At 37.5% G+C, this 23833-nt stretch overlaps 1 protein-coding gene across 1 annotated transcript; it reads right to left on the reverse strand.

Moving 5' to 3' along the window:
• Positions 1–359: 359 nt before the first annotated feature.
• On the reverse strand, positions 360–17152 carry LOC119878944 (glutamate receptor 4-like). Its single transcript, XM_038589465.1, has 7 exons — positions 16945–17152; positions 14533–14796; positions 11200–11570; positions 8872–9070; positions 2228–2391; positions 1356–1494; positions 360–407 (listed from the first exon to the last, which is right to left on the reverse strand). The coding sequence occupies exons 1-7, from the start codon at positions 17134–17136 to the stop codon at positions 360–362; spliced, it is 1377 nt and encodes a 458-aa protein (XP_038445393.1). The 5' UTR covers positions 17137–17152.
• Between the last annotated feature and the right edge of the window lie 6681 nt (positions 17153–23833).

Genomic DNA, 23833 nt, shown 5'->3' on the forward strand with positions numbered 1-23833 from the left:
GAAGCCAATAGCGGATTATTATACAGTTCTAGACAGATGAAGCCCTTCAGCTTCCCCCCAAACAATCCCGTAGTGTGGATTTTGACAAAGTGGCACATTTAAGAGGGAACTCTCTCTTGCCATCAATGAGAGGCAGGCGCGCCCGTATCTGAGGGCCAAATGCAGTCCCTGGAACTTGACTTTATCAGGAGACAAAGACAGAGGACAAGCAGCTACATCCACAGAGAATTAATTAAGAGCAAAAGCGACATCCAGTGAATGTAATCAATAGTCTGAACATGATCTCCATACCAACCACCATTGCTTTTCTCTCCCTTCTCGTTCTTTTAAATAGTGACATGAAAGTGCTTTTGCAACTCCTACTTTCCATAGATGTTTCTCTGCTCCTTGGCTTTGAATTTCTCACACTGCATCACACAGAATATACCCTTGAAGACCAAACACCCTGATGCCAGCTCACGTTTGCTGCATGGCCGAAACATTCGGGGGGTAGCATCTTATCACGGGTACTTTATTTGTTTGGCTTTCTCCCTGCTCATTCCTCCACTTCATATGGGAAGTGTGTTCAAAGAAACGTGACTTTGGAACTGCCCAAGGCCCCACACCCATTTGTCTTCACTGGCTGATTTAGTTCTCTCTCCCCTTAAAATGGCCCCTTTAGAACACACCGTAAAACCCCTCAGTAACTATTACAGTGCTGCCTGCAAACACAAAGTACTGGCTTAACACAACTCTTCCGGGGCTAGCAATCTGTTTCTGGCTCTGTCGCCCCCCTCACCCTGCCCTCCCACCCAGCACACATCTCCAAGCGCACTGCATGCAGTTGCCCTTCTCAAACCAGTGAAATCAATCCTATAATGTTGATCCATGCTTTCATCCCTGCTGGGCAATCAGACAGGTCTCATTACTTTCAGGTTTCAAAGGCTTACCAGAGACATCATTTGTCAAGACCAGGTTCATGGTTAAGTCCTTTACAAAGATTCTGATTTCTTCTTGAATCTGTGCTTTGAACGAATCCCTCCTACGCAGCACTGTGATCAGAGTGATTTGTCAGGTGTCCCTGCTGACTCCGGCTCTGGTCTAGCCCCAGCCCATTCACCAGTAGCCTTTATTGCTTAAGGAAAATAGGACATCCTGCCTCCTGGGCACCAGCATGTGAATTCCCTATGTCCAGGACCGAAAGGGGTGAGAAGGGGCAGATTTTACCAGTGTTTCCTTAAGAATGCATCGTCCGCACATGTGGATTATCTGCATAACCCGCATGTGTGATGCTTTGCTTATGAATCCCATGGCAGGGGTCTGTGTGTGAACAATTCTGGATTGTCGTCGGGTCTAATTTTACAGATCTTACTTACACCACACTCCCTTTGCAACGGGTGAGAGTGTGAGTGCAGTAAGCGCCGTAGAATCAGAGCCCAGCCTCCCGCGGGGTGGTGATTCCGTCTACGGACAGATGCGGTCACAGCGTTAGCACCGATACCACCTCCGGTTAATCTAGAACATAACGATGCCATAATAAACGAAACACTGAAATGGGGAAAACAAACAAAAAAAAAGTGGTTTGTTAGGAAGAGGTTGATTTCTTTGTACTCAGAATGTAGCAGGCAGGCAGAATCAAAAAAAAAAAAAAAAAAAAAGAAAAAAAGAAAAGAAAAAAAAAGGTGAAATGTAGAATCATTAGGCGACAGGACAGCAGAGCTGAGCGACCAGAACAAGTGGATGAGACAGGAAGCGTCGCTCCGCGTGTGTGAGGCTCACCGGCAGCAGCGAGTGTTCAACCAGTTTGGTTTTTATATGGCCTTGGAAGATACACAGGTCAGCTACGATCGATTATTCCAAAGTTTCAAAACAAAACAAAACAAAAAAAAAAACAAAAAACAAAAAAAAAACAAAAAAAAGAAAGAAAGAAAAAAATACCTGACTGCTGATCAAAATATATGAAATGGATAAAAAGAAAAAGAAACAAACGAACAAAAAAAAAAACAAAAAACAAAAAAAAAACAAAAAAAACAAAAAAAAAACCCAACAAAACCAACCGAACATACCATGTTCACACACAAAACAAAACCAGTGCGTGGGGCCATCAGGGAAGGTGGAATATTATAACAACACACGCGACATTGTTATACTATCCCACCCACCTTAATGAGGAGCCCTTGGGAGTAGGCTACGCCATAGCCCTTGGAATCCAGGTTTCCTCCCACTTTCATGGTGTCGCAGGGCTTGCGCTGCTCGATGTACTCGTTCATCGTGGACTCCAGCAGGAAGGCGAACTTTGCCCTTGGACTTGCGCACGCGCGCCACGCCCTCCGCCGTGGTCCGCGTGAACACCGACGGCTCCGCCGACCGCATGTACGTCCACATCTTCTCGTACACCGCGATTTTGGATCTCTGGAGCGCATCCGCGTAAAATCAAGCACAGGGAAGAAGGGACGACACGTTAATACTGGCCGGACCCCGACGGGGACGAAGCCGTTTAAGAAACGCTCCCCCCAACCCCCGCCGGGAGGACGCGGAGGACGAGGACGGACAGACGGACGCCGAGGGCCCGGCAGGGCCCGAGCGCGCCGCCCCATGCTCCTACAGAACCTCCCCACGCGGGGGCTCAGGGCACGCCCGTGCTATCATTAAGTGTAGGATGCCATGTAGAGTGGGGCATTTACAATCATGTTTGCTGTCACACTCACAGCAAACCCCAGAAGGGCCAGCTCTGCAAAATTCCCATTTAGCCCTGCACTTGAATCCTGTAACAGAGGACTGCTGCCATATTGTCTTTTTATTTTATTTTATTGTATTTTATTTATTTATTTTATTTATTTATTTATTTTATTTTATTATTTTATTATTTAATTTATTATTTATTTTATGTATTTTATTTTATTATTTTATTTTTATTTATTTATTTTATTTTTATTTATGTATTTTATTTGATTTTATTTTATTATTTTATTATTTATTTTCTTTTATATTTATTTTATTTATTTTATTTTATTTTATTTATTTTATTTTATTTATTATTATTTTATTTTATTTTGTTTATTTTATTTTATTTATTATTTATTTTATTTTTTATTTTATTTTATTTTATTTATTTTATTTTATTTTATTTTAGTCTCTTTTCATGCCTTTAAGTTTTAAGATGTGTAGGAAGAGCGGTCCCTACCCCTGATGTCACCCTATCACGTCACAGCTAGGCACGAAGGAGGAGGAGACGCAGTGGGCCCGCACCCCAATGTCCGCAACGCAAGAGGCAGACTCGAGGTCCACCCAAACGGTGTGCACTTTTTCTAATAAAATCTCCAACAAGAACGCATTAAACGGGAAGGGATTCCTCCTCCGTAGCTACACGCTGCCAGCTGTAAAATCAGCGCCACCGAGGTGAGAAGCGTGACACCGAGAATACGGTCAGGAAGGGCTGAGCAACGCTGTGTGGGGACACGTGTTGAGCGCACTTATCTCCAAGAACACTGGGTGATGGTTGGAAGTGATGCATCACTATGTTGCACACCTGAAACTAATATGACATCGTAGCCAATTACACTTCAATAATAAACATTTAAAAATCTTCTCCAAGTAAAAAGGGAACCTGAAAAAAAAAGGCAATTCTTGTTTTCTTATATATTTGGGGAGCTAGTCTTTCTAACACTTTCACTTCAGCCAAGCAGTATGTCTATTTCCGTCTATTTGGGCTCCCCACTACTTAATTTATCTAGAACCTTCTGTGAGTGTCTGCATTCCTATTATTTTTCATCCATACAGACATTCTAAGGTGAAAATACATCCAAAGGAACGCAAATGTCCCCAAGGGATACATTCAATGAGTTAGAAAAGCCTGCATCTAAGCATGGGGCAATCCTGAGTAGCATGTATATTCATTTTACATGAACCTTCCTTTGTTTACCAGAATATAAATCCAGTAAGAGACAGATCTTCAATAATACAACAAATAGACTGACTAGCAAACTTCAGATATGTTTCAGGACAAAATCAATGATTCGAATAGACAAAGAAACTGATAAAACTGATATTAAAATTTTGGTTTCAGAGGATGGCAACTCAGTAATCAATATCCTATACAGTAAGAGGTTTGCATAGTTGGACACTACTAAAAAACTAGATATTTTATGTTAATGTATATTCAAATGGTGGTAAATATCAAGATGGAAAATAGACATCCTGTATTGTCCTGTGAAGTGTTTTATGTTATTAACACTTAAAAAGTATTGCAGTGATAGCTTGTGGGGTGTGTGTGTCGGTAGCGACAGGTTACCCTCTGCTATGGGAATCCTCACATTAGGAAACTGCGTGCCAACACTAAATGTAATTGCAAAGGTTCTATGTGGGTCTTGGACAGAGAAGTATCTGGATCCAGACCCCTCATCCTTGGGATCCATAGGGAGCCTGTGGTTCCTGGCCCCAATCATTCCATCTTTAATAATAGAGTTCTCTTCCAGAGAAGTAACTCTGCCGTTTTTTAAAAATATTTTTTAAAATTTATTTATTCATGAGAGAGAGAGAGAGAGAGAGAGGCAGAGACACAGGCAGAGGGAGAAGCAGGCTCCATGCAGGGAGCCCGATGTGGGACTCGATCCTGGGACTCTAGGATCACGCCCTGGGCCGAAGGCAGGTGCTAAACCATTGAGCCACCCAGGGATCCCTAACTCTGCCATTTTATAACAAGTTTCAATCTCTGAAAAACCATAAACTTCTGGATCACCAGATGATACAGAAAGTCCTTAAACATTTATTCTGATTATTTCCATTTAGAGAAATGTTGGTAAATAACATCCTTTCAGTGTATAATCACTCTTTAAATGCATTGATAACTTGACTTGAGAGGTTCACTTAGAAGGGTACAGAGGTCCACATACACTGGTTATTCGTCCGGTGTACTACATTGAAAACAGAAGAAGTAAAACCTGGGTATTATTTTGATTGAAAATTTTCTTTGAAAATTTTTTAAGAATATGAGAGTCCAGCTAATTACCTGCAATCTTCTAGTTACTGTTCAGCATCTTACTGAAAGGGATCAGAACCGCTAAATAAAACTAACACAGCAGAGTAGAAAAAGAGTATGTTTAGGGCTTGGTAATTATGCAGATAATTTAATTATAGAATGCAATGAAACCTTAAAGCTAATGATTCCTTTTTAAAAGAAATAAAGTATCTTTAGGCCGCAGATATCTTTTAGAAGTCCATTTGCATATACTAATGTGAGGGAAAATTACTGTGGCATTTGTTTAAGTATATTGAATCATATATGCCGTAAGTGCAAAAGAAGTTACGTTAATTCCTTTAAAGTCTAGAAGAAAGAGGAATCCGTAGCATAGTTGTGCCACACTTAGCAAGCCTTCTGTATGAAGGAAATTATAAAATGCAGCTTCCCGGTGGGAAAATAGGGGAATAATGAAAGCGACTCTTTTTAGGGGAAAAAAATCACACTGTTTGTCACTCTGTGAAGGTTTAGGAATCCTGATTCTGATTTCAAGGTGAATGGCGTAACTAAGGTCGCATCCTCATGGGGAAGGGGTGCCTGGGGCATTCAGAAAGGGAACACTAGAAATCATATCCCTGCACTGTATTTGTGACCACAGGAGGTGTATACTAAGGAGTGAGGGCAAGCACACCTTTATAAATTTGATGAGACAGGCTGAAAGGAAATTTCTGCAGATCCAGCAAACTCATGAATACAGTGATAATGGGATTTCCAGTCCCCAAAACCTCCAACTGTAATGTCTTTTTAAGGATCAGGTTGTGGGGAGTGTATATGCTCAAGGTAATTGCAGAGGATAATACAAAAGTCATTATTTTTTTTTAAGATTAGAAAAATCTCAGATTTCTGTATTTATTGTGAAGTTCAATGCAGAGGAGCTTATGATTTCAAGCATTATTTATTACTTAGAATAATTCTTGGAGTTTTAAAAATGTGCTGTCCTTAAAATTTCTCAAAATTAAGTATCCTGCCTTTCCTGTTTTTAATGGAAAATATGTACAAATGTCATGCACTATAGTTAATATTTACATTGTTGCCAGGTGAATTATTTCTGCTTCCGGCAGGCTTATGCAGCAAGGCTGATGTGCACAATATTTGATAATCTTATAAGCTCTGAGATAGTAATCACCTCATTTATGCATTCCTGTTTATACTGAAACAGCCACATCTGAACTGCAATGAAATCGGTGTGCACACATCAGGTGTGTAATAATGCTGAAGCACCAGCAAGGCTGCCGTTAAGTGACAGGTACAGACTTTCCTTAAATGCCTCTGTGTTTATGCTTAACAAGATACCAGAAACACAAACATACAAGTTTCATAATGGGCCAAACCAAGGAAACGGTTGAATTTGGATGTAGCCCCCCCCCCCCAGCACCCCCTTAGCCTAATTCTTTCTCTAGTTGATTGTGACTGCAACATTTTTTGAAGCCTGAGTATAGGGTCACTGCCTGAGGCAGTTTAGCGGAGCTGATAGATGTACCATTACTGTGTTCCTACGAGAAAACATTTTGACAAGTACAAAAATACCCTTCACATTCTGTTTCCTCAACCCGTCAGACAAAATGGTTTATTTAAACCAGGTCATCATCTGTGGGAGAGGACGGGGAACATAGGGTAGGAAATGAATTAGATTTCTATCAGAGAACCCAGTTTATGCATTTCTGAAAGTGTGCTGCAGGGAAAATTATTTTCCTGTCCCATTAGGGTTCAGACCGTTCTGCAACAATAAATGCCTTATAAAAAAAATCTTTCAATTTTAAAACTGGAGTTGGGTGGGGAGCGAGAGGAGAGAGGCACTGGGGTGACCGGCACAGGTCCTCTCTGAAAGGCTCCTGCAAATCCAGCAAGCCGGCTTTTCCTTATTCCTGTATTTCTTATCAATATAGTCTCTTATCTACCTCACCAGTTTTTAGAATTTGGAACAATTTTTAAAGCTCTATAAAGATTAGAAATAAATATTTCAGCATGCTTGATGCCAAAGAGCTTTTATGGTGAGTTATTGCTGACATTTTTTTTCAGGGAATCAACATGACATTTCTTTCTCCCTTTATCACTCAGGCAGAATGATGAACCTGCAAATATTTGCCTTATTTACATGAAAATCAGTTGTCATTTGTTGGTAAAATGCAAGTGATAGCACAAACTTGTATTCCATTTGATGCATACCTCCAATGTTTCTAGGCAAAGTTACTGAATTTTACCTACTTACTTTTTGGTGGAAGCAAGTTACAGATTTACAGATTTCCAGCAAGGAACTGAAATTATGCTAAAATGTGAACGTTTCTATCAGGAAGCTTTAAAGACTGGGATGCACTCAGTAAGTGTTAAAAATTTGAAAAAAAAAATTTGGTCAGTTAAGTTTATCCACAGAATATTGTTAATAAAATGTATTGTCATGAGCATTCTTTACAGTTTTAGAAAAATCTGCAAATACTTCATAATTATTGTAAATGTTTCATTATATCTACTAGCAATGCTCTAAATTGTTGACAAGGACATTGTTCACTGCCTGGTTTTATTTGTAAACAATGTCCAGTGATGGGTTTGACAGAATTTTTGAGTGATTTGTTCTTAATATAGTATTATGTAGTATATAAGGATACTTTTTATTTTTTATTTTTTTTTATTTTTTATTTTTTTTTTATTTTTTTTTTTTAAGGATACTTTTTTAAAAAAGAAAAATCTCTTACTGAACTTCAAGTAGATGAAAGTTTAAAAAGTAGGATGTTTTGTTGTTTTTAATTTCCAAGCTGAGTGAGAAAGTGATAAGCATATACATTTAAAATGACAATGTAATCTCCAAGTACTGTATACATAAGCATGCACTTACTTCAAAGGGCTGTCATTATTTTTACATGAAAGCTTAGACAATCGGGAAATATTCTTGACTTCTAAATTATTAAATACCTAGATTAACTGAGATTAAACGTAAAATGCCCTCATTATTAACTTAGGTAAATATTTGTGAAAATGTTACTCTGGCTAACCTTTTAGTGCTTTGGTTTTATTATTTATTTATTTATTTATCTATTTATTTATTTGTTTTTATTTATTTATTTTTTTAGTGCTTTGGTTTAAAGTCACAAAATGAATCCTTATCTCTGACCAGACATTATCAAGTGCGTGTCTCCGGATTTCAGTAGAAGCAGAGTAAAGGAGTTTCATTGATCAAACATTCATCCTCCTAATAAAATACACAACTAAAAAAACCAGAAACAAACAAACGTAAAACCCAAATACCTTGCCATCCCGATAGGGAGCCAAAGAAAGGGGTCACATCCACATGTGAAATTATGTCAGTTTGAACAATTTTATGCAGAAAAGCAGAGACAAGCAGCATACACCATACCTTAGAAGGTGTCCAGAGCCTAAGAGTTCTGTTACCATCTTTGTTACATTACTTTGAAGTCCGTTGTTACAGAATAGATTATAGACTATACCTCATATGAGGAAATATGAGCTTCACTTAAGGTTTTGGTTTCAAATGCACCAAATTAAATGTATTCTTAAGACAAAACAAAACAAAAAACCTTGCTTTCATTTTTATGCTCTTAACACCAAAGGATACATAAATTATAATCCTCTCAGAGGCAGTATCATAGCATTATCAACACTGGAATCTTTTGGATAAGTTACATTAATAACATTGTGTGAATTACCTTTCTGTTGTTACTTTTCCTTGGGTCTCTCTTGCAATGTGAATAAACAAATTAGCTTTTGCAAACCAAAGTGATTATAAAATCCAAGTAGAAGTATTAGCATTAAACACAGAATTACTGTTATATTTGCAAAACCTGCAAATAGCTAGCTGTTGGCAACAACTGCCTGAATTTCAAATCATGAACATTTCATGGTTAGTTTTTCCCTTAACTTACTCTGAAGAATTCTTTGGTTGACCCTGAATCCAGTGTTCCATAGGCAATTTCTGTTTGTTTGGCCAGGTCTTCCGCACTTTCTATGGGGGAGACCATTCGCTCAACCGTCAGGAAAGCGGCGAGGTTAGCGGTATAAGATGATATAATGATGAGTGTAAAGAACCACCAAACACCTCCAACAATTCGACCTGAGAGGGATCTAAACATGGATAAGGTAATGCAACATTTCCTTTCTCTAACCAACATAGAGAAAGAAAAGAAATATCATAAATTCACATGTTATGTTTAAAATCACAATGGCCAATTATCATTTTGTTTTCTGGCAGTCCACTCCAGAATGATTCTAGACTTTCTGAATCACCTGATGCCTTTTATGCCATATCGAATATATGAATGCCACTGAAAATATAGAAAAAGGTTTCCTTTTTATTGTTTATCAACAGGAATGTGGAACGTATGCCTTTGCTTCAGAGGTAGTAGAAAGGGAACCCTTACTTAAATTCCTCGATATCCTCCCCCTCCACAGTTTAGCATCTCTGCAATTAGGGTGCAGACTATGGGTGATAGGATAAAACAACAGCTGTGTGGTTGCACCAGCAGCATCCTTTCTCTTTGTGGTATGTGAATAGCAGTACGTGTTAGCAATGGGAACGGTCTCAGATTTCACAGGAGCTGGTGGATGCCCTTCTGAAAGAACTGGGCCTGCCTTTGGATAGAGCCCTGCCAGGGCAGGTGGGACATGTGCCCACATGGGGCTGGACCAGAGGAGGGCATACACTGGTCTCAGAGTGACCTCCGCTGAGGATTGTTTTGTTTGTTTGATATTTCATTTCTGATCTGAGTGGAGGAGAAGCTATCTCCTAATGCATCTTTACCTAATGCTCCAAGAATGTTCTCTCTGCTGCTGCCAACATGAGACCAGAGCATGTGACTTGTCAATGTACAGCATGACAGCATTAAAAATGGATGCCAAATCTCAAAGAGAAAAGTTCTCCCCCCCCATCCTTTCCCTGGTATCAGGGGTGTGTGGGTGAGTAGATGCACGGGGAAAGTGAGGGTGGAATGAAGAAAAAAATCCAGGTCATTTTCCACAATTGATGCCACTCACTGGGACCATCAAACTATTTAAAATTCCTGGAAACAGATTGTTTTTAAACATTTTTTTTTAATGTAAGAAAAAATTCATATTTTTCATGACATTTCTAACTTTAAAATTCTCCCTTCTTAAACATTATTATATAAGTGACACCTGCTGGTTTTTTTTTGTTTGTTTGTTTTTTGGTACCTGTTGGGTTTAACCTTAGCATTTGCTTAATCCTGGTTTTCAAAACCATTATGAGACTTGCTTTGCTTTCTTTTCATTTTCATTGATTCAGAGTCACTGACTCAGATTCCTAGGTTATTAGAATTTAAACACATTTATCATTTTTCCTGGGTCTTAAGGAACATAGACTGCATTTTGCCTAAACTATCTCCTTTTGAGAAAGCATACACTTCCTTAAAACATCTGTATATTTGTGATACTAATATAAGTCACTGATATTTAAGTTCAGTCCGTAGCTTCTCCTTACTTGTGGTTATTTTTTCTGTGGGGAGAAGTTTGATGTTTTCTTCCTGCAATAGGACATGGCTACATTTTTGGCAAACATAACTAAAAAATAACTAAAATCCGTTGGCACTGGATTTACCACTCTTAAAAAATGTCCTTAGTGGCATCCAAAGGAAGCAAGCCATGACTCCACAGATATTGAAAAATATGTCTATTAAACTGACACAGAACTGAGATTGCTAACTGCCCACAGCTTGGTTTATTCATGTTTTGTTACACAGAAAATGTCTATCTGGTACTTGCTCCACCAACTCAGGTGTCAGGTTAAGTCTGTGGCAGAAATCTCCCGTGACATACATGGGATGTAAATCAAGGTCAAAATTAATTTTTAAAAGATGAGCAACAGCAACAATAACAAAAACTTTTGATTTTGAAAAGGAGGCAAAATGAAAATAAATTCTTAGTCTGACAATTTAGATGCTCATTTCTATCTGCCAGACCATTGAAGGAAATATTAATACTAACTTATCTTTGAGAGTTCTGAGCAGTTGCATACTTTTCCATTAGGAAAGTTCATCCTTGGGATGTGTCCACCTTTGGTGCTAACTTGGAAAAACTGGCTATGAATGTACTTTAGACTAATTTGGGAATTGCAAGTTTTTTTTCTGTGTTTCAAATTAATGCTCTGCCTCCAGGAAAAGAATGTGTAGAGAGATATTCCATACAATACTGAGAATTATTGGGGAGTTGGTGAAGAAGGGAAGGGTTTTCAAACTAACCTGGGTGAAATGTCACATCCTTGCTGCATAAAGGCACCCAGGGAAAACCAGAGGCTGTTAAAGATGCCAAACTCATTGGGAGGCTGGTCGCTGGGTCCTTCCTTTCCATCCTCTGGCTCTTCTGTATGCCACTCATATGGACTAAACCTGCTAACTAGGAATAAGACCACGCTGACACCAATGTAGGCAAAGACTATGCACATCCAAATCTCATAGGCCAGAGGATCCAAGAAGGAAAACACTCCTGGTTTAGATTTCTGAGGCTTTTTGATCATTATAGAGATGCCCAAGCTCATGAAGGGCTTAGAGAAGTCAATGACCTCCTCTCGGACCAAAGTGATTGTCAGAGGGGCAATAGCAATCTCTGCTTTCTATAAGAGAAAAGACACATGAAAACACATAGGTTAATGCATTTCATGAAGCAACTGGCACTGGATTAATCCACTCAAAATGAACTAGTTATGCATTCATTCTACATTTTGAAGAGGGACGCCAACAGTTGCCTAAGAACAGTGATAAATACAAAGATGAACAGTGAACTCTTTTCCTAGGAGAATTTACCACTTAAATTGCACAAGGTTTTTTTTTTATCAGTGCTGGTGATCAGATGGGAACAAAGAAAACCAGGGAAAGAGTGGACATAAGCAGAAGTAACCTAAATTCAGATAACTGTGTTAGTCTTTTAGGATGTGTGCCGGGCCAGAGGAGGAGCCTAGCTGCCTTCCCACAGGGCTGACTCTGAATTTCTTGGCCAGAATTGCTGCTATGTTGCAGCCTTTTCTGTTTCACTTGGAATGGTGCCACTGACTCATGACTTGGCCGCCCCTTCATATTATGAATGCAAATATCAAATGGTCCTTTTTTGATTCCTTTCCAGTTGTAAGAAAACCTACCCTACAGTCTGTGTTTGGAGGATGGAAGAAACCCACTGCTTGATGACATTTTTCCAATCCAGCGCACACAAAAATCTGGAAATGGGCATTTATTTTCTTCCTATTCACATAGTTTGATTTTCTACTTTGAATTTGTAACACAGCTTTTGGGAAACAGTGGATCTAGGTCTCGGCTAGTATGATCATACGACACCAGCTTCCGTGTTTGTTCTGTGACTTGGAGCAATTTGTCTGAGCCCCCTTTCCATGTCTGTACAGCAAGGACACTCTCCTGTCTGCCTCCCCACATTCCTGTGATTTTCCATTAAAGAAGTCCTAAGAAAATCCTTGTGAGCGTTGACGGAGGGATCATGTATCTGATGCTCAACTAAATATCTTAACACTCATGATAACGCTGTTTATCACTTTTAGATGCTGGAACTGAGACTCAGGTGAGTTGTAAACATCATGGCTGATGTGTGATTGGAGTTGGTGTGTCTTCCATAAATCTTGTGATCTCTAAACTGAATGAAATAAAGTGTCATGAAAACAGTATGAACGGTTACATGATCTACAGGTGAACAAACGTTATTTGATCATCTTGAAAGGAAAATATTTGGCATTAAAGTGGAATCAGAAACACTGTGAGGCATGTGTGCTCTTACACAGAGGCTGCCACCCTGCCACCCACCCTGGGAGATGCTCAGGTGTTGCTGCACACCATGGCCCGCAGCTTGGTACCAGGGGATCTGGAGGCTGGCAAGGGGGTGTCCTTAGGCCATGATGCTGCCCATTGGGTGGTGGAGCATTAACCCTAAGTGCCCTCAAGTGAGAATGAACGTAGCTTACAGCAGAAATGCCCACACACACAAAAGTCAGGCTCACTGCCTGGAGGCTATTATTATTATTTCTGCCATATTATTACCTGTATAACTTTCATTACGCAAGTAATACATGAACTAGCAATGGAAAAATCAGTATAAAAACAGAAAATTAAGATAAGTCACCTCCATTCCCTTCACCTACTCTTGCTTTTTCTTCATATATGCCCTGCTAGACATGGTCTGATGAATAATATTTTTATTTTAAAAAGGGATAATACAAAACACAACAGTTTATAATTCCTCTACTCAGAAGTATATGATGAATTCCTTTTTATTTTTATCATATACATTAAAAACTAGTTAATGATTGCAAGTGTTTTATCATATGAAAATATCAAAATTTGCTCAATCTAGTTCTTATTTTAGGAGACGTCTATGCTATGCTGTTGCCAGGTTTACACAATTTCAAGCTTGGATGATGCGAACATCTTTGAAGACAAACCCTGGTACGTACCTTAAGTATTTAAGATGAATTTTTAGAAATGGGATTGCTGGTCTAAGTGGTAACAATCCTTATAATGGTCACGATTTGTTTTGTGAAACTTTTCTCCAGGAATATCACACAGACTTCAACTGTTGCCAGCACTGTGTGGATACGTCCGCAGCTATGAATGCTGGACAGCCCATCTGTGTCTTCACTATTGTTTATCTCTGCCAGTCTGACCCATGGAAAGCTAGATTTCATTGTGTTAATTTGAATTTATTTTTATGAATCAAATGGCCACTCTCCTTTTTTCTTCCAATGTCCTAACCTGCCCTTATTTTCCATATGGCGTATTTATTTTTTACTAACTTGTAAGTGCTTTTAAATATATTCAAAAAATTAACTTTTATTTTCCATATATGCTGCAAATATTCTCCCTGTCCAGTAATTGTTTTGTTTACACAACTTAGTTCACGGTACTTCATTGCAATATATATGTATTAAATTTTGCTGCAGCCATACAGAATTTTCTTTCTGTGTTTTCAGCCTTTGGTTTTGTGCCTAGAAAAATTCTTCTCATATCATATGACCAGTGTCGATCATGCATATTTTATTCTTGTACCTACAATCCCTTTAAACTTGGTATCATATGTGATGATGTGCTCCAACATTGTTAATCTTCCAAGTGGATGTTCTGCTGTTGCGACAGGAATAATTGAGTAAATGCATCCTATCACTGATCTGAAATGCCACCTTTTGCATACCAAGTTGTCAGGTGTGGTGTTCTTATTTTATTTACATAAGCTACCACTAATGAGGGTGAAAGCCTTAAAAGAAGAGAATTAAAGTTGCCTCCTGCATATGAAATCAGGTGCGAGGGGAGGCAAACACTGGATCAGAGTGTGACATGATGGTTGATGAGGACAGTTTTGAAGTCTGACAGGTTGTGTTTTGAGACAGCCAAGTGAACAGAGAAGATACAGCTGGGCTTTCTCAGCTAGGATTGGAGATGTGACATCGTGTGCCTTGTTCCATGACCTCTTAGCCATTCCCAGAATGAAGTATGTAAAGTGTTTCCTGCAAGAACTTGATAACACTTGGGCTCTTGAGGGCTTCCAGAGTGAGGCCCATGAGCCCACATTTTAACACGTACCACAGGTAATCCTGGTGCTGGCAGGCCACGGAATGTGCTTGGAGGAGTACTCCCCGGAATTAAAATCCATGCACACAAGCAGAGCAGGGCCAGTGAAGGCGCAACAGAAGACACAGAATGGACTTGGTGTGGTGCACAGGGCCACAGGCAGAAAGGCCCTGAGGGCAGAGGAGATTCCTGTGCTTCTTGGCCACCACCAGGTGTGTGCTGAGGCCACATGTGAGGGTTTTCCAGAACACTTTTCCAGAAACTCCAGTAACAGAGCTTACAAAGAATAATGAAATAATAATAGTAATAACAATAATAATAATAATGGCTTCAAAGTGAATCATTTTACTATCTAATGTGCTTTGCTGGACAGGAGAGAATGGATAGAGCTCCACCTTGGGCCCTGGAAATCGGGCATTCATTGTATTAGCAGTAAGAAAGTAAAAAATAAAATGAGAAGAAAGTTCAGACTTTGCAGACACCAGAATGAAAATCACCAAATCTACAGGAAGCATAAGAGACATGGAAGAAGATTCCTTTTGGGAAAAACTCAAGTGGCAGAGATGAGGGAATTTAAACCTGGCAGAATAACTGATGATTGAATACAGTGAGTACCAGCAAGTGCTATGTCTCTCTTTGAGAACTGCTTGACCTCAGGGCTGTGTTACTGGGACGTGTGCTATGGACACAGTGTTTGGTTGACTATGCTCTCTCTTCATGTCACCTGTTTTTCTCACGTGAACAATGTGGTCAGAGCCCACGCAAAGGGGCGAGGCTGGACTTCCCAGTGGGTAGGGACTCTGGAGAAGAGATACGTGACAAATGTCGTAGAAAGTTACTTGGGTTAGTTACACCATCCATAACTAATTGGTAATCCAAGTAGGTTTTTTTTTTTGAGATGAAATACCCAACAGTGTTTTCTAAAGAAAATGAATTACTGTAGTTCTCACAACTTGAATCATGTTTACATTTAAAATCTTATTGTCTCAAAAATTAAAAATATTACTAAAAGTTTAAAATATTACCAAGAAACAAACACATCCTTTTTGTTTGGAACCTAAAGCTCATTATCAAACTGTTGATGAGCCATGTGGTAAATTCCTTTTTGATTTTCTTAAAACTGAATTTTTTTTTTCATTTAGGGCAACTAACAAGTTAGCAGTTCTTTTTAAATGAATATAAAACTAACTGATTGCTCCTTAATGCCAAACAATTTCCTCTTCTGTGGAGGTTACAGCTACTGTATGATACTGGTTGGAGAAAGTTTGTGGCGTAGAGGTCGGAAATCCAAGATGCAGAATCAGGAAACTACCAAATTGTAGTTCTGGCTTGGAAAAGGAGCCCCTCTCCAGACTTCTATTATTGTCCTCAATCATTGAGTCTTTACTCTCTTCTAGGGAAGGATTACTCTTGTGTCATTGTTTCAAAAGGGTCTTGTGAAGATGAATTAGAGAGTGCTTTGAAGGTGAAATCTGTGAAATATGAATTGGCTTACAGAAAATTTCTGTACACTGTGAGAGTACACTGTGAGTGTATGTGACTTTTATTGGTTACTCAATGGGCACAGCTCACTGTGAGCTCCAGGTTTTGTTTCTGGACTTTGGAAATATCATGCATCACCAACATTTGTGAACTGCTGGTTTCATTGTGATACTCTGCAGTGATAGCTGAAGAAACCAATCCTGTTCTTATTCAGGCAGGAATGTCTACATTGAATTTGCCCTTGGTGATCAATGTGTGTACTCAGTATCTGGTAAACTCAGAGGGAAGGGCCAGACGTGCATTTCTGTGAGGCCTGCTATGGAATACGCTCCAAGTTTTGTGTTTCGCTATGTCTAAAAAAATGATAGCACTGCATAAAGTTTAAATTTACTGTGTTTAGCAGATCTATAAGAATCTCACATTATTGGTGAATATTTTATAGATGCTAAAGTAGTTTAATGATTGCTTTACCAATTATGTAAAAGATATTGACCAGTAAGTACAAGCAACAGGGGTACAAGTAACTAGTTAAAATTAGGCCCAACTTTATACTGCTGGAGGAAATCTGTTCCTTGAATTATCAAGTAACATTCATAATAGATTTGTTTTGTAGTTCTTAAAACAACATGGCTAGAGTAGAGTGGCATCGAGCTTAAGAGAATGGTCATCACAGATACTGAAGTCACTTTTTTTTTTTTAAGAGGACATCATATTTCAGTTTTTTTATCTTTCCTGACTTTGAAGTTATGAGGTATTAGCTTCTCTCATTATTTGGAAATTGCACCATAATGAGCTAGAGAAACATCTGAACATGGTAGATGCCTCTTGAATGTAACTGCAAATTTAAAAACAGCAACAGGTCTTGAGATATTGTTATATGCCCAGGTGAAAAAAAGTTTCAGGTTTATGTAAGTAAATTCGTGAATAAACTGGTCTGCTTACCCCATAAACAAGTTCTCCTACCATCCCATTCCAGATTTTTGTGTCCGCGTCCCTTGCTCCATACTTTCCATCAGGGACAATGGCAATTTTATACTTGATACCAATATGTTTTGCAATTTCAGATGCCAAATCTACACAGTATCCTTCATACTTGTCATTTCCTTCAAACATTTCGTGATTTTTCTTGTACATAACATATGGGGATTCCTATAATGAGAGAAGGAGAACTGTAAAGGAGAAATTATAAAACATGCAAAAATCTTTATGCAACTTTTCAGCTGCAGAATTTGACAAAAAGATTAGATTTAATATTAGTATACGCACTGATTTTGTGTGGCTAGAAATCAATAATAAAACAGATGAATATAGAAATATGCTTAGAAGTATATCCAGTTACTTTATATTGGGTACTAAAAGTGAAACCTTTCAAAATAGTTTTTTCCTGAGGGACTATTACATACCTAGTGCCATGATCATGACAGGAAAAATATAACATTAATAATTGTCTAGGGAAGCATCAGCCCATCATCTTTGGTAATGAAATTAGTATTTCTAAAATATCGCATGAAGTTAGACTACTTAGTAGGTATTCAAGGTAACAGGTCTCCTTATTCCGTGTCTTGTTTAGCCATGTTTAATTGCAACCTCTTTTAGGAAAGAAGCAAGATGCTTTTTTTTTTAAACTCTCTAGCATTTTGCTGAATGCCTTTCTCAGAATGGGTTCTAGTGAGTTCAGTGAAGAAATGAATAGTTTAAAATATTCTATATACTAGTTTGCATTAAATTGGCTTTCCCAAAACTGTCCAATATTTTGGCTTTAGTGAGGCCTGTGGTGTGTGAAGGTTTCTATTATAAAATATGTTTCCAACGAAAGCTAATAATCTTCCCCCAGTTGCAACAATCACACATTTCAAGTGATATTCTCATGTAGGTTTTGAAGCAAGTAAGACAGAAAACAGGTAAAGAATTATTGTAAAAATCCTTATAAAAATGAAAAGGTTTACTGGTGGCTAATGATAACTAGTTTTCAGTTACAACACACACACACACACACACTCACTCACACTCACACACCCTTAAGCCAAACCATTTAAAGGCCATGAAAAAGAGACAAGTTAGCCAACAAGCAGCTGATTTTGGGAACGGAGCCCAAAGCCACCACAGGGTAGATCTGGTGAGCATACAAATACAGAGGACTGCCAGTCACACCTCAGAACTTTTAGTCGTTTGCAGACAAGGGCGGCCACCTTTGGCCACAATGTCATTGAGATCATGGATTTACATTCTATAACATTGTACTATCACACTCACTGAGTAATTTTCATACAAATCTTTTCAACTTCCCCAGCAAATGTGTGATTGGGGAAGTTGATCTTGCTCTTGGAACTCCGGATTAGATGGTATTTTACTTTGCAGAACATGGCAGTGGATACTACTTCTGATTTTAAGTACTTCATAAATGTAGAAATTACCTTTAAAAACTTAACAAGATTGTAAATTACATGATATATAACTTGTAATAGAGATGCCCTAAATAACTGTACTGTGGGCAATTGTTTAGGGTTGGTCATTGAATAGACAGACTTGCCTTATGCTGACAGAGTCGAGGGACCCAGAAGTCTCTCATTTCTTTGAAACTGATACATATTTTAACAGGAGAGCTTCTCCACCTATAAAGTTAAGGAAACTGATGGTCTCTTCTTTAGATAGATGAAGATTATTTTGTAGCTTACAGAAAAGATTCTCCCAATACAAAGGTCTTGAAAATTATAAATTGTGGTGAGTTGTTTGCAAGGTGTTAATTTCTAAAATTTAATATAAATGGTTAAAATGAGCTAATCTTTTCCTTTTCTTTTTCTTGTGACAGCTTATTAAAAATGGAAGTATATTTAGAGAAAAGCAAGAATCTCACATTTATAAAATGCTTAATATTGTAATTGACATGGCTGTATAGTTAGCACTTCCAACTTAGAACAAACTTAGAAGTTTTCAAAAATTGTATATCTATGGTTCACATGAGGTACTAAAATTGAAAGTCAATTTTAGTGTCTGGAATACTTGAACATTTAGGAATTTTAGCCATCAAATATATATATGACAGTGTCAGCTTGTGTGCACATTTCTCTAGCTAGAATTCCCATCTAATTTGCTAAATTCCCTCTACATTATATTGTAGACAATTTGCTTTATTAAAAGCCATACTTCTACTATGTACTCAAAGATTTATTAAGCACTGACTGTGTGCCCGGCAGTTTGCTGGAGACTAGGGATACAAAAATACATAAAATATGCCTCTTGTCCTCTTGTGATTACTTAAGATTATACTTCTTTGTAATAAGGGTAAAGGAGTAAGAGTGATGGGAAACAATCATAAAATAGAGTAGTGAAAACTAATAATAGCTCTGAGTTAATTAGTGCATGCTCTGTATCAAAAATAAGGCTGAGTTCTTCAACTGTGCCTTTCATTTACTTTTCACACTGCTATTTTGAGGTAGGCACTTCCAATTTGCAGGGGGAAAATGCAAGTCTCAGAGACTGCAAGCAAATTGCTCCATTTCACAGAAGGAGCAGATGTGGGAACTGAATCTATATTTTGAAATATCTGGAAATTGTTGAAGCTATCATTGCATTTGTCAAAATAGGTGCAACTATTTGAGATTTCATATGATTTAACTAGAGAGGGGGTAAGTTTAAGGACATGAATTTCTGTGTGGTAAATGAAATACTTTCTGTGAAACAGTGAATACACAGTATAGATAAAACCTTTCCATATCTCCTCATATTGCCTGGTATCTACAAGGCACTCAATAAGTATAAAGATTTCCTGGTGCATTTGTGCTCTCTAAATAGGAATATCATGGCAAAGTAATTACATTAGAACTTCTGATTCAGGTCTTCAAAAGGAAAGCAATTAATTTAAGTACTAGGCCACCTCTTCTGAAATAGACATATGGAAATCTAAATAAAAAATTTACCTAGTGTTTTCTTTCCTTTTTTTCAATTCCCTTTTGGGACAGCACATGTCCATCAGGAACTTCGCTTTCCTGCCAAACAGACCAACAAAGACTAGACAAACTTTCAGTTTACTGAAGATATTGATTAGAAATTTAGCTAGACTTCTGCACAACCAGGGGCATTCACAGTCATTGAGATGCAGATGAGTGGTGCATGCAGCATTAGAGAAATAAGATGATCACTCAGGGAGGTGGGAAAACAGGCAGAAAGACCAGATTTTTCTTGAACAAAAGCTCTCCTGGTTGCTCAGCTCTATGCACTTTATTCAAGTGTGTCTCATTTTGCTTTTCTTTCATATTAAATCCACATGAGTAGCAGATCCTCCACGCTCTCCCAATCGGACAATCTGCCCACAAGTAGGCCTTCTGACCTGCATATTTAGGGAGGATTTAATACAAGGTTTTGAGGGCTACCATGGGTGAAGAAAATATTAAATCTTTTCAGTATAATAGACAATGAGTCCTAGCCAGTCATGAAGGAGGATTTGTAGGGCATCTTTGATAAGCCGCCTTACAGAGTCCAGGTATTCAATTGTAAATCAAAATGGAATGATCAGAGAAGCTCAATATAACCTCTTCTGCCACGAGAGTATAACCTATCATCTTTATTATCAACTACTGTGCTCTGTGATACAGGAATTCCTCAGAAGTTATTTTAAATGCATTACTTCTTAGGAGTTGTGAGTTTATTACTAAAATTTCCATAATGGGTAGTGTTCTACATCTGCTCTGCTATTTCAGGAAAAAAACAATCTCTGTCTAAAGCTGCTACATTAGGGCTTTCTTAAGTAAATGTTTGCGTAAATGAATTAAGATGATTTTCAATCAATAAAGTATTTTCCTACTGAGAAAATTTTTGGATTGTTCGTATTTAACAAAACTGTTGAAATAGATTCTTATTGAAAAGGCTTTAAGATTTTCTAAACATAAAAAAATACAATCATTACAATTACTATTGAAAACAGTTAAAATGATGAAATCAGTAGTATCGACCAAAGTTATTTGCTGTCTGGATATTTGCTTTTCTCCAAAGAATCTTACTAGTTGTAGGTAATTTATCCCATGGGCAAAATTCTGAAAAGTGGAAATTATTATTCAACTCAGAGAAAAAAAAAGAGCAAATTGGATGGCTGCACAATTTTAGAATTTATTCAAAATAAGGTATTTCAAAACTAGTTGAGTGTTGAACCCTTTAGAGGCAGTGTATATATGGGGGAAATTAATATTTAGTGCATGGAAGAAAATAAATCTGTATTTTTGTATGTAGATATGGATGTATTGCATATGCACATGTATATATGTGGAATGCAGCTGTAAAATTCTGCATAGAGAAGATAAAACATCAAACATCTAATAAAAGGAGAAAAAAGTAACCCCTGGAAAAGATCTAGCGTGATAAGTGAAATTGCTTTTAGGTTTGTAACATATTTCTGATGCTGCAGTAAATAAATGTGGATATATGGAGAATTTCCTAAAGGATTGTTAGGTTTACAAGATGGCAAGAAATACTTCTTAGCTGAGCAATGCATCATAAGCATCATTTAGCTTCAGGTGTGAACATTTGGGGGAAAAATGGGCTTGGCTGAAATACTGCTTTAGTTCTCCTCTTCCAGAGTTCAGCAGCCAGAGGAGTGAAGTTACATGCCTCCCTCCTGCACACTGTCTCTTCCTCAACTGCTGCATATATGCAAACCTCAGGGTACAGAATTGGCTTCCTTAGCTTACTGACAAAAATTATGACTTAGAATATAGAAAGTTAGTATGACTCACAGTCTCATATACAATTACAGATTTTATCCAATTCGTAGTCGCTAAGTCTTAAAGACAAAATGGTAAGCATCTGAACTCAAAACTTTAGACCTTTCAACCCTGTAGTCGTGACCCTTATGGGATGGTACTGCCAATTTTACTTTTTATTGAGATTTAGCTACATTATATTCAGTGGACTATATTCAGGTCAAATAAATTAGTCATTCAAATGAAGATCATGTTATAGATATGCCACACTGTTATAAGAAAAAAATTTCAATGGTACAAAAAAGCTGAAACCGTATTTAAGAATGATATCTAGTATAATAGTCTATTGTTTGTTGTCTGCTTTCTTTTGCTAGAATATAAACTTATTTGAATGCAGGATTTTTGTCTGTTTTTTTTTCTCTAGCATTTCCCTGGGCTCATAGCAGACGCTTAATAAATATTTGTGGATGAATAAATGAATTTCTCAATCAATTTTATTTAACAACAGCATTTATCATTACAATGTATCAACATATAAATAACAACATACACCAAAGAAAGACAAATGGGAATAACAGCCATGCCATATCAATTTTGATCAAAGTGAATGATTTCCAGCGCCGCAACACCCCCAGCCTTCTGAGTCTAGATATCTGTCTTGCACATATTAACAATGTCTAACCAGCTCCATCTGTGTTGGGAGCTTTTGGTTGAATTTGGGAGATTATTACATGCAGGTGCCAATATCTCATTTGTCTACAAGGAATCATATTTCTTTCAACATGAATGAGATAGTAGAGATGTTGGTGGTTCCAGGTGACCATTTTCAACAAAAGCAAATACAAAAACACTTTTAGGGAAAGGATTCTACTATTTTTTTTTAAATTACTGAATGATTATGCAGTTGCAAAGCCCAAAGAGGTATTATTATATGAAGATTACACTTTTATACAAAAGACAAATATTCATATTGCACTCTTTTGATAGCAAAAATATTGAAGATATCACTGTCAAACAACAGTTAGCTTTACATAATATTCTTTATGTATATAGGAAACAACTGAATTTCTCAATTGTTTTAACTTTTTTTTTTTTTTTTGGTAGCATGCTTTCTGAAAACCAGCCATGCTTGCAAACTGATTCAATATTTTGGTTTTAATTATATCTCCCACCCCTTTAATAACAGGGATGGAAAGGAGATTTTCTACATTATACCTATAATGCACATTAAAACACCTTATTTCACATAGAACAGGCAAAAGTTTTTAAAAAAACCTTTAAAGAAAACTACTGTGTATATTCATAAAACAAGCACACAAATTCATAGATATTTGCTTTTAGAAAAACTTCACTTGGAATTAGGAGTGATATAATTATGCTTTTTTTGTACAATGACCTCATTTCAAGATAGGGGAATTGCTATATCAGAATTGCTAAGTGATTCTTTTTCAACATCTATATATTTTCTTGCGAAAGATGAGGATTAATTCTTCTTTTGTTCTAGTATCTCAGAAAAGTCACAGAACTTTAAAAAAAATTTTTTTTCTGGTAGTCCAGAGTTGGTCATCCAAGAAGAATCCCACATGAAAAATTAGCTTAAATTTACTACACAGGAGAACAAGACTTGAGCCTTAGTTAGGAATGGTCGAACAGCGTCGAACTCATTTCTTTCTTGATCAATTTCTTAAAATAGGATTCTTCATCAGAGGCTGAAAAGAGGAGGACTGTACTGAAGTATGACTTTCCATTACTGTGTCTTTTTAGGAAAAGAAATTATATATACATATATAATACTGCTTTTCAAGTCCCATGCAACTACTACATAATTAAGTTAGAAGGTGTATATTTTGCACTCTTACACAACAACTGGTGTTGGCCGGTTTGCATTCTAAAGTCATAAACTTCTCATCAAGCCTTGGCAGAGTAACATGAAATTGCTAGCTGGTGATGTGACACAGAGAACACTCATTGCAATATATGACAACTTCTTTCTGGCATTTTCATGCTTTGACCTTGGTGCCAAAATTTTTGGAAATAACTTGACGTTACTAAAAACCAAAATTACATAAGCTAAAAACTAAATAATATAAAGCACTTCCACTTTATATGGAGTAAGGGCTGCGTAAGTAATTGAAAAT

Source organism: Canis lupus, unplaced genomic scaffold, assembly GCF_011100685.1.
Source record: "Canis lupus familiaris isolate Mischka breed German Shepherd unplaced genomic scaffold, alternate assembly UU_Cfam_GSD_1.0 chrUn_S2128H2327, whole genome shotgun sequence".
In the NCBI taxonomy this organism is placed as follows: Eukaryota; Metazoa; Chordata; class Mammalia; order Carnivora; family Canidae; genus Canis; species Canis lupus.

Excerpts from the sequence above, each read along its gene's own strand:
- LOC119878944 (XM_038589465.1), bottom strand. The coding sequence starts at position 17,136 with ATGTACAAGAAAAATCACGAAATGTTTGAAGGAAATGACAAGTATGAA. Across the intron at positions 1,495-2,227 it reads GAACGAGTACATCGAGCAGC|ATTAACCGGAGGTGGTATCG; the intron begins GCAAGCCCTGCG and ends GTTATGTTCTAG. Across the intron at positions 408-1,355 it reads CGTTGCAAAGGGAGTGTGGT|TGTGAGAAATTCAAAGCCAA; the intron begins GTAAGTAAGATC and ends TGTGTGATGCAG.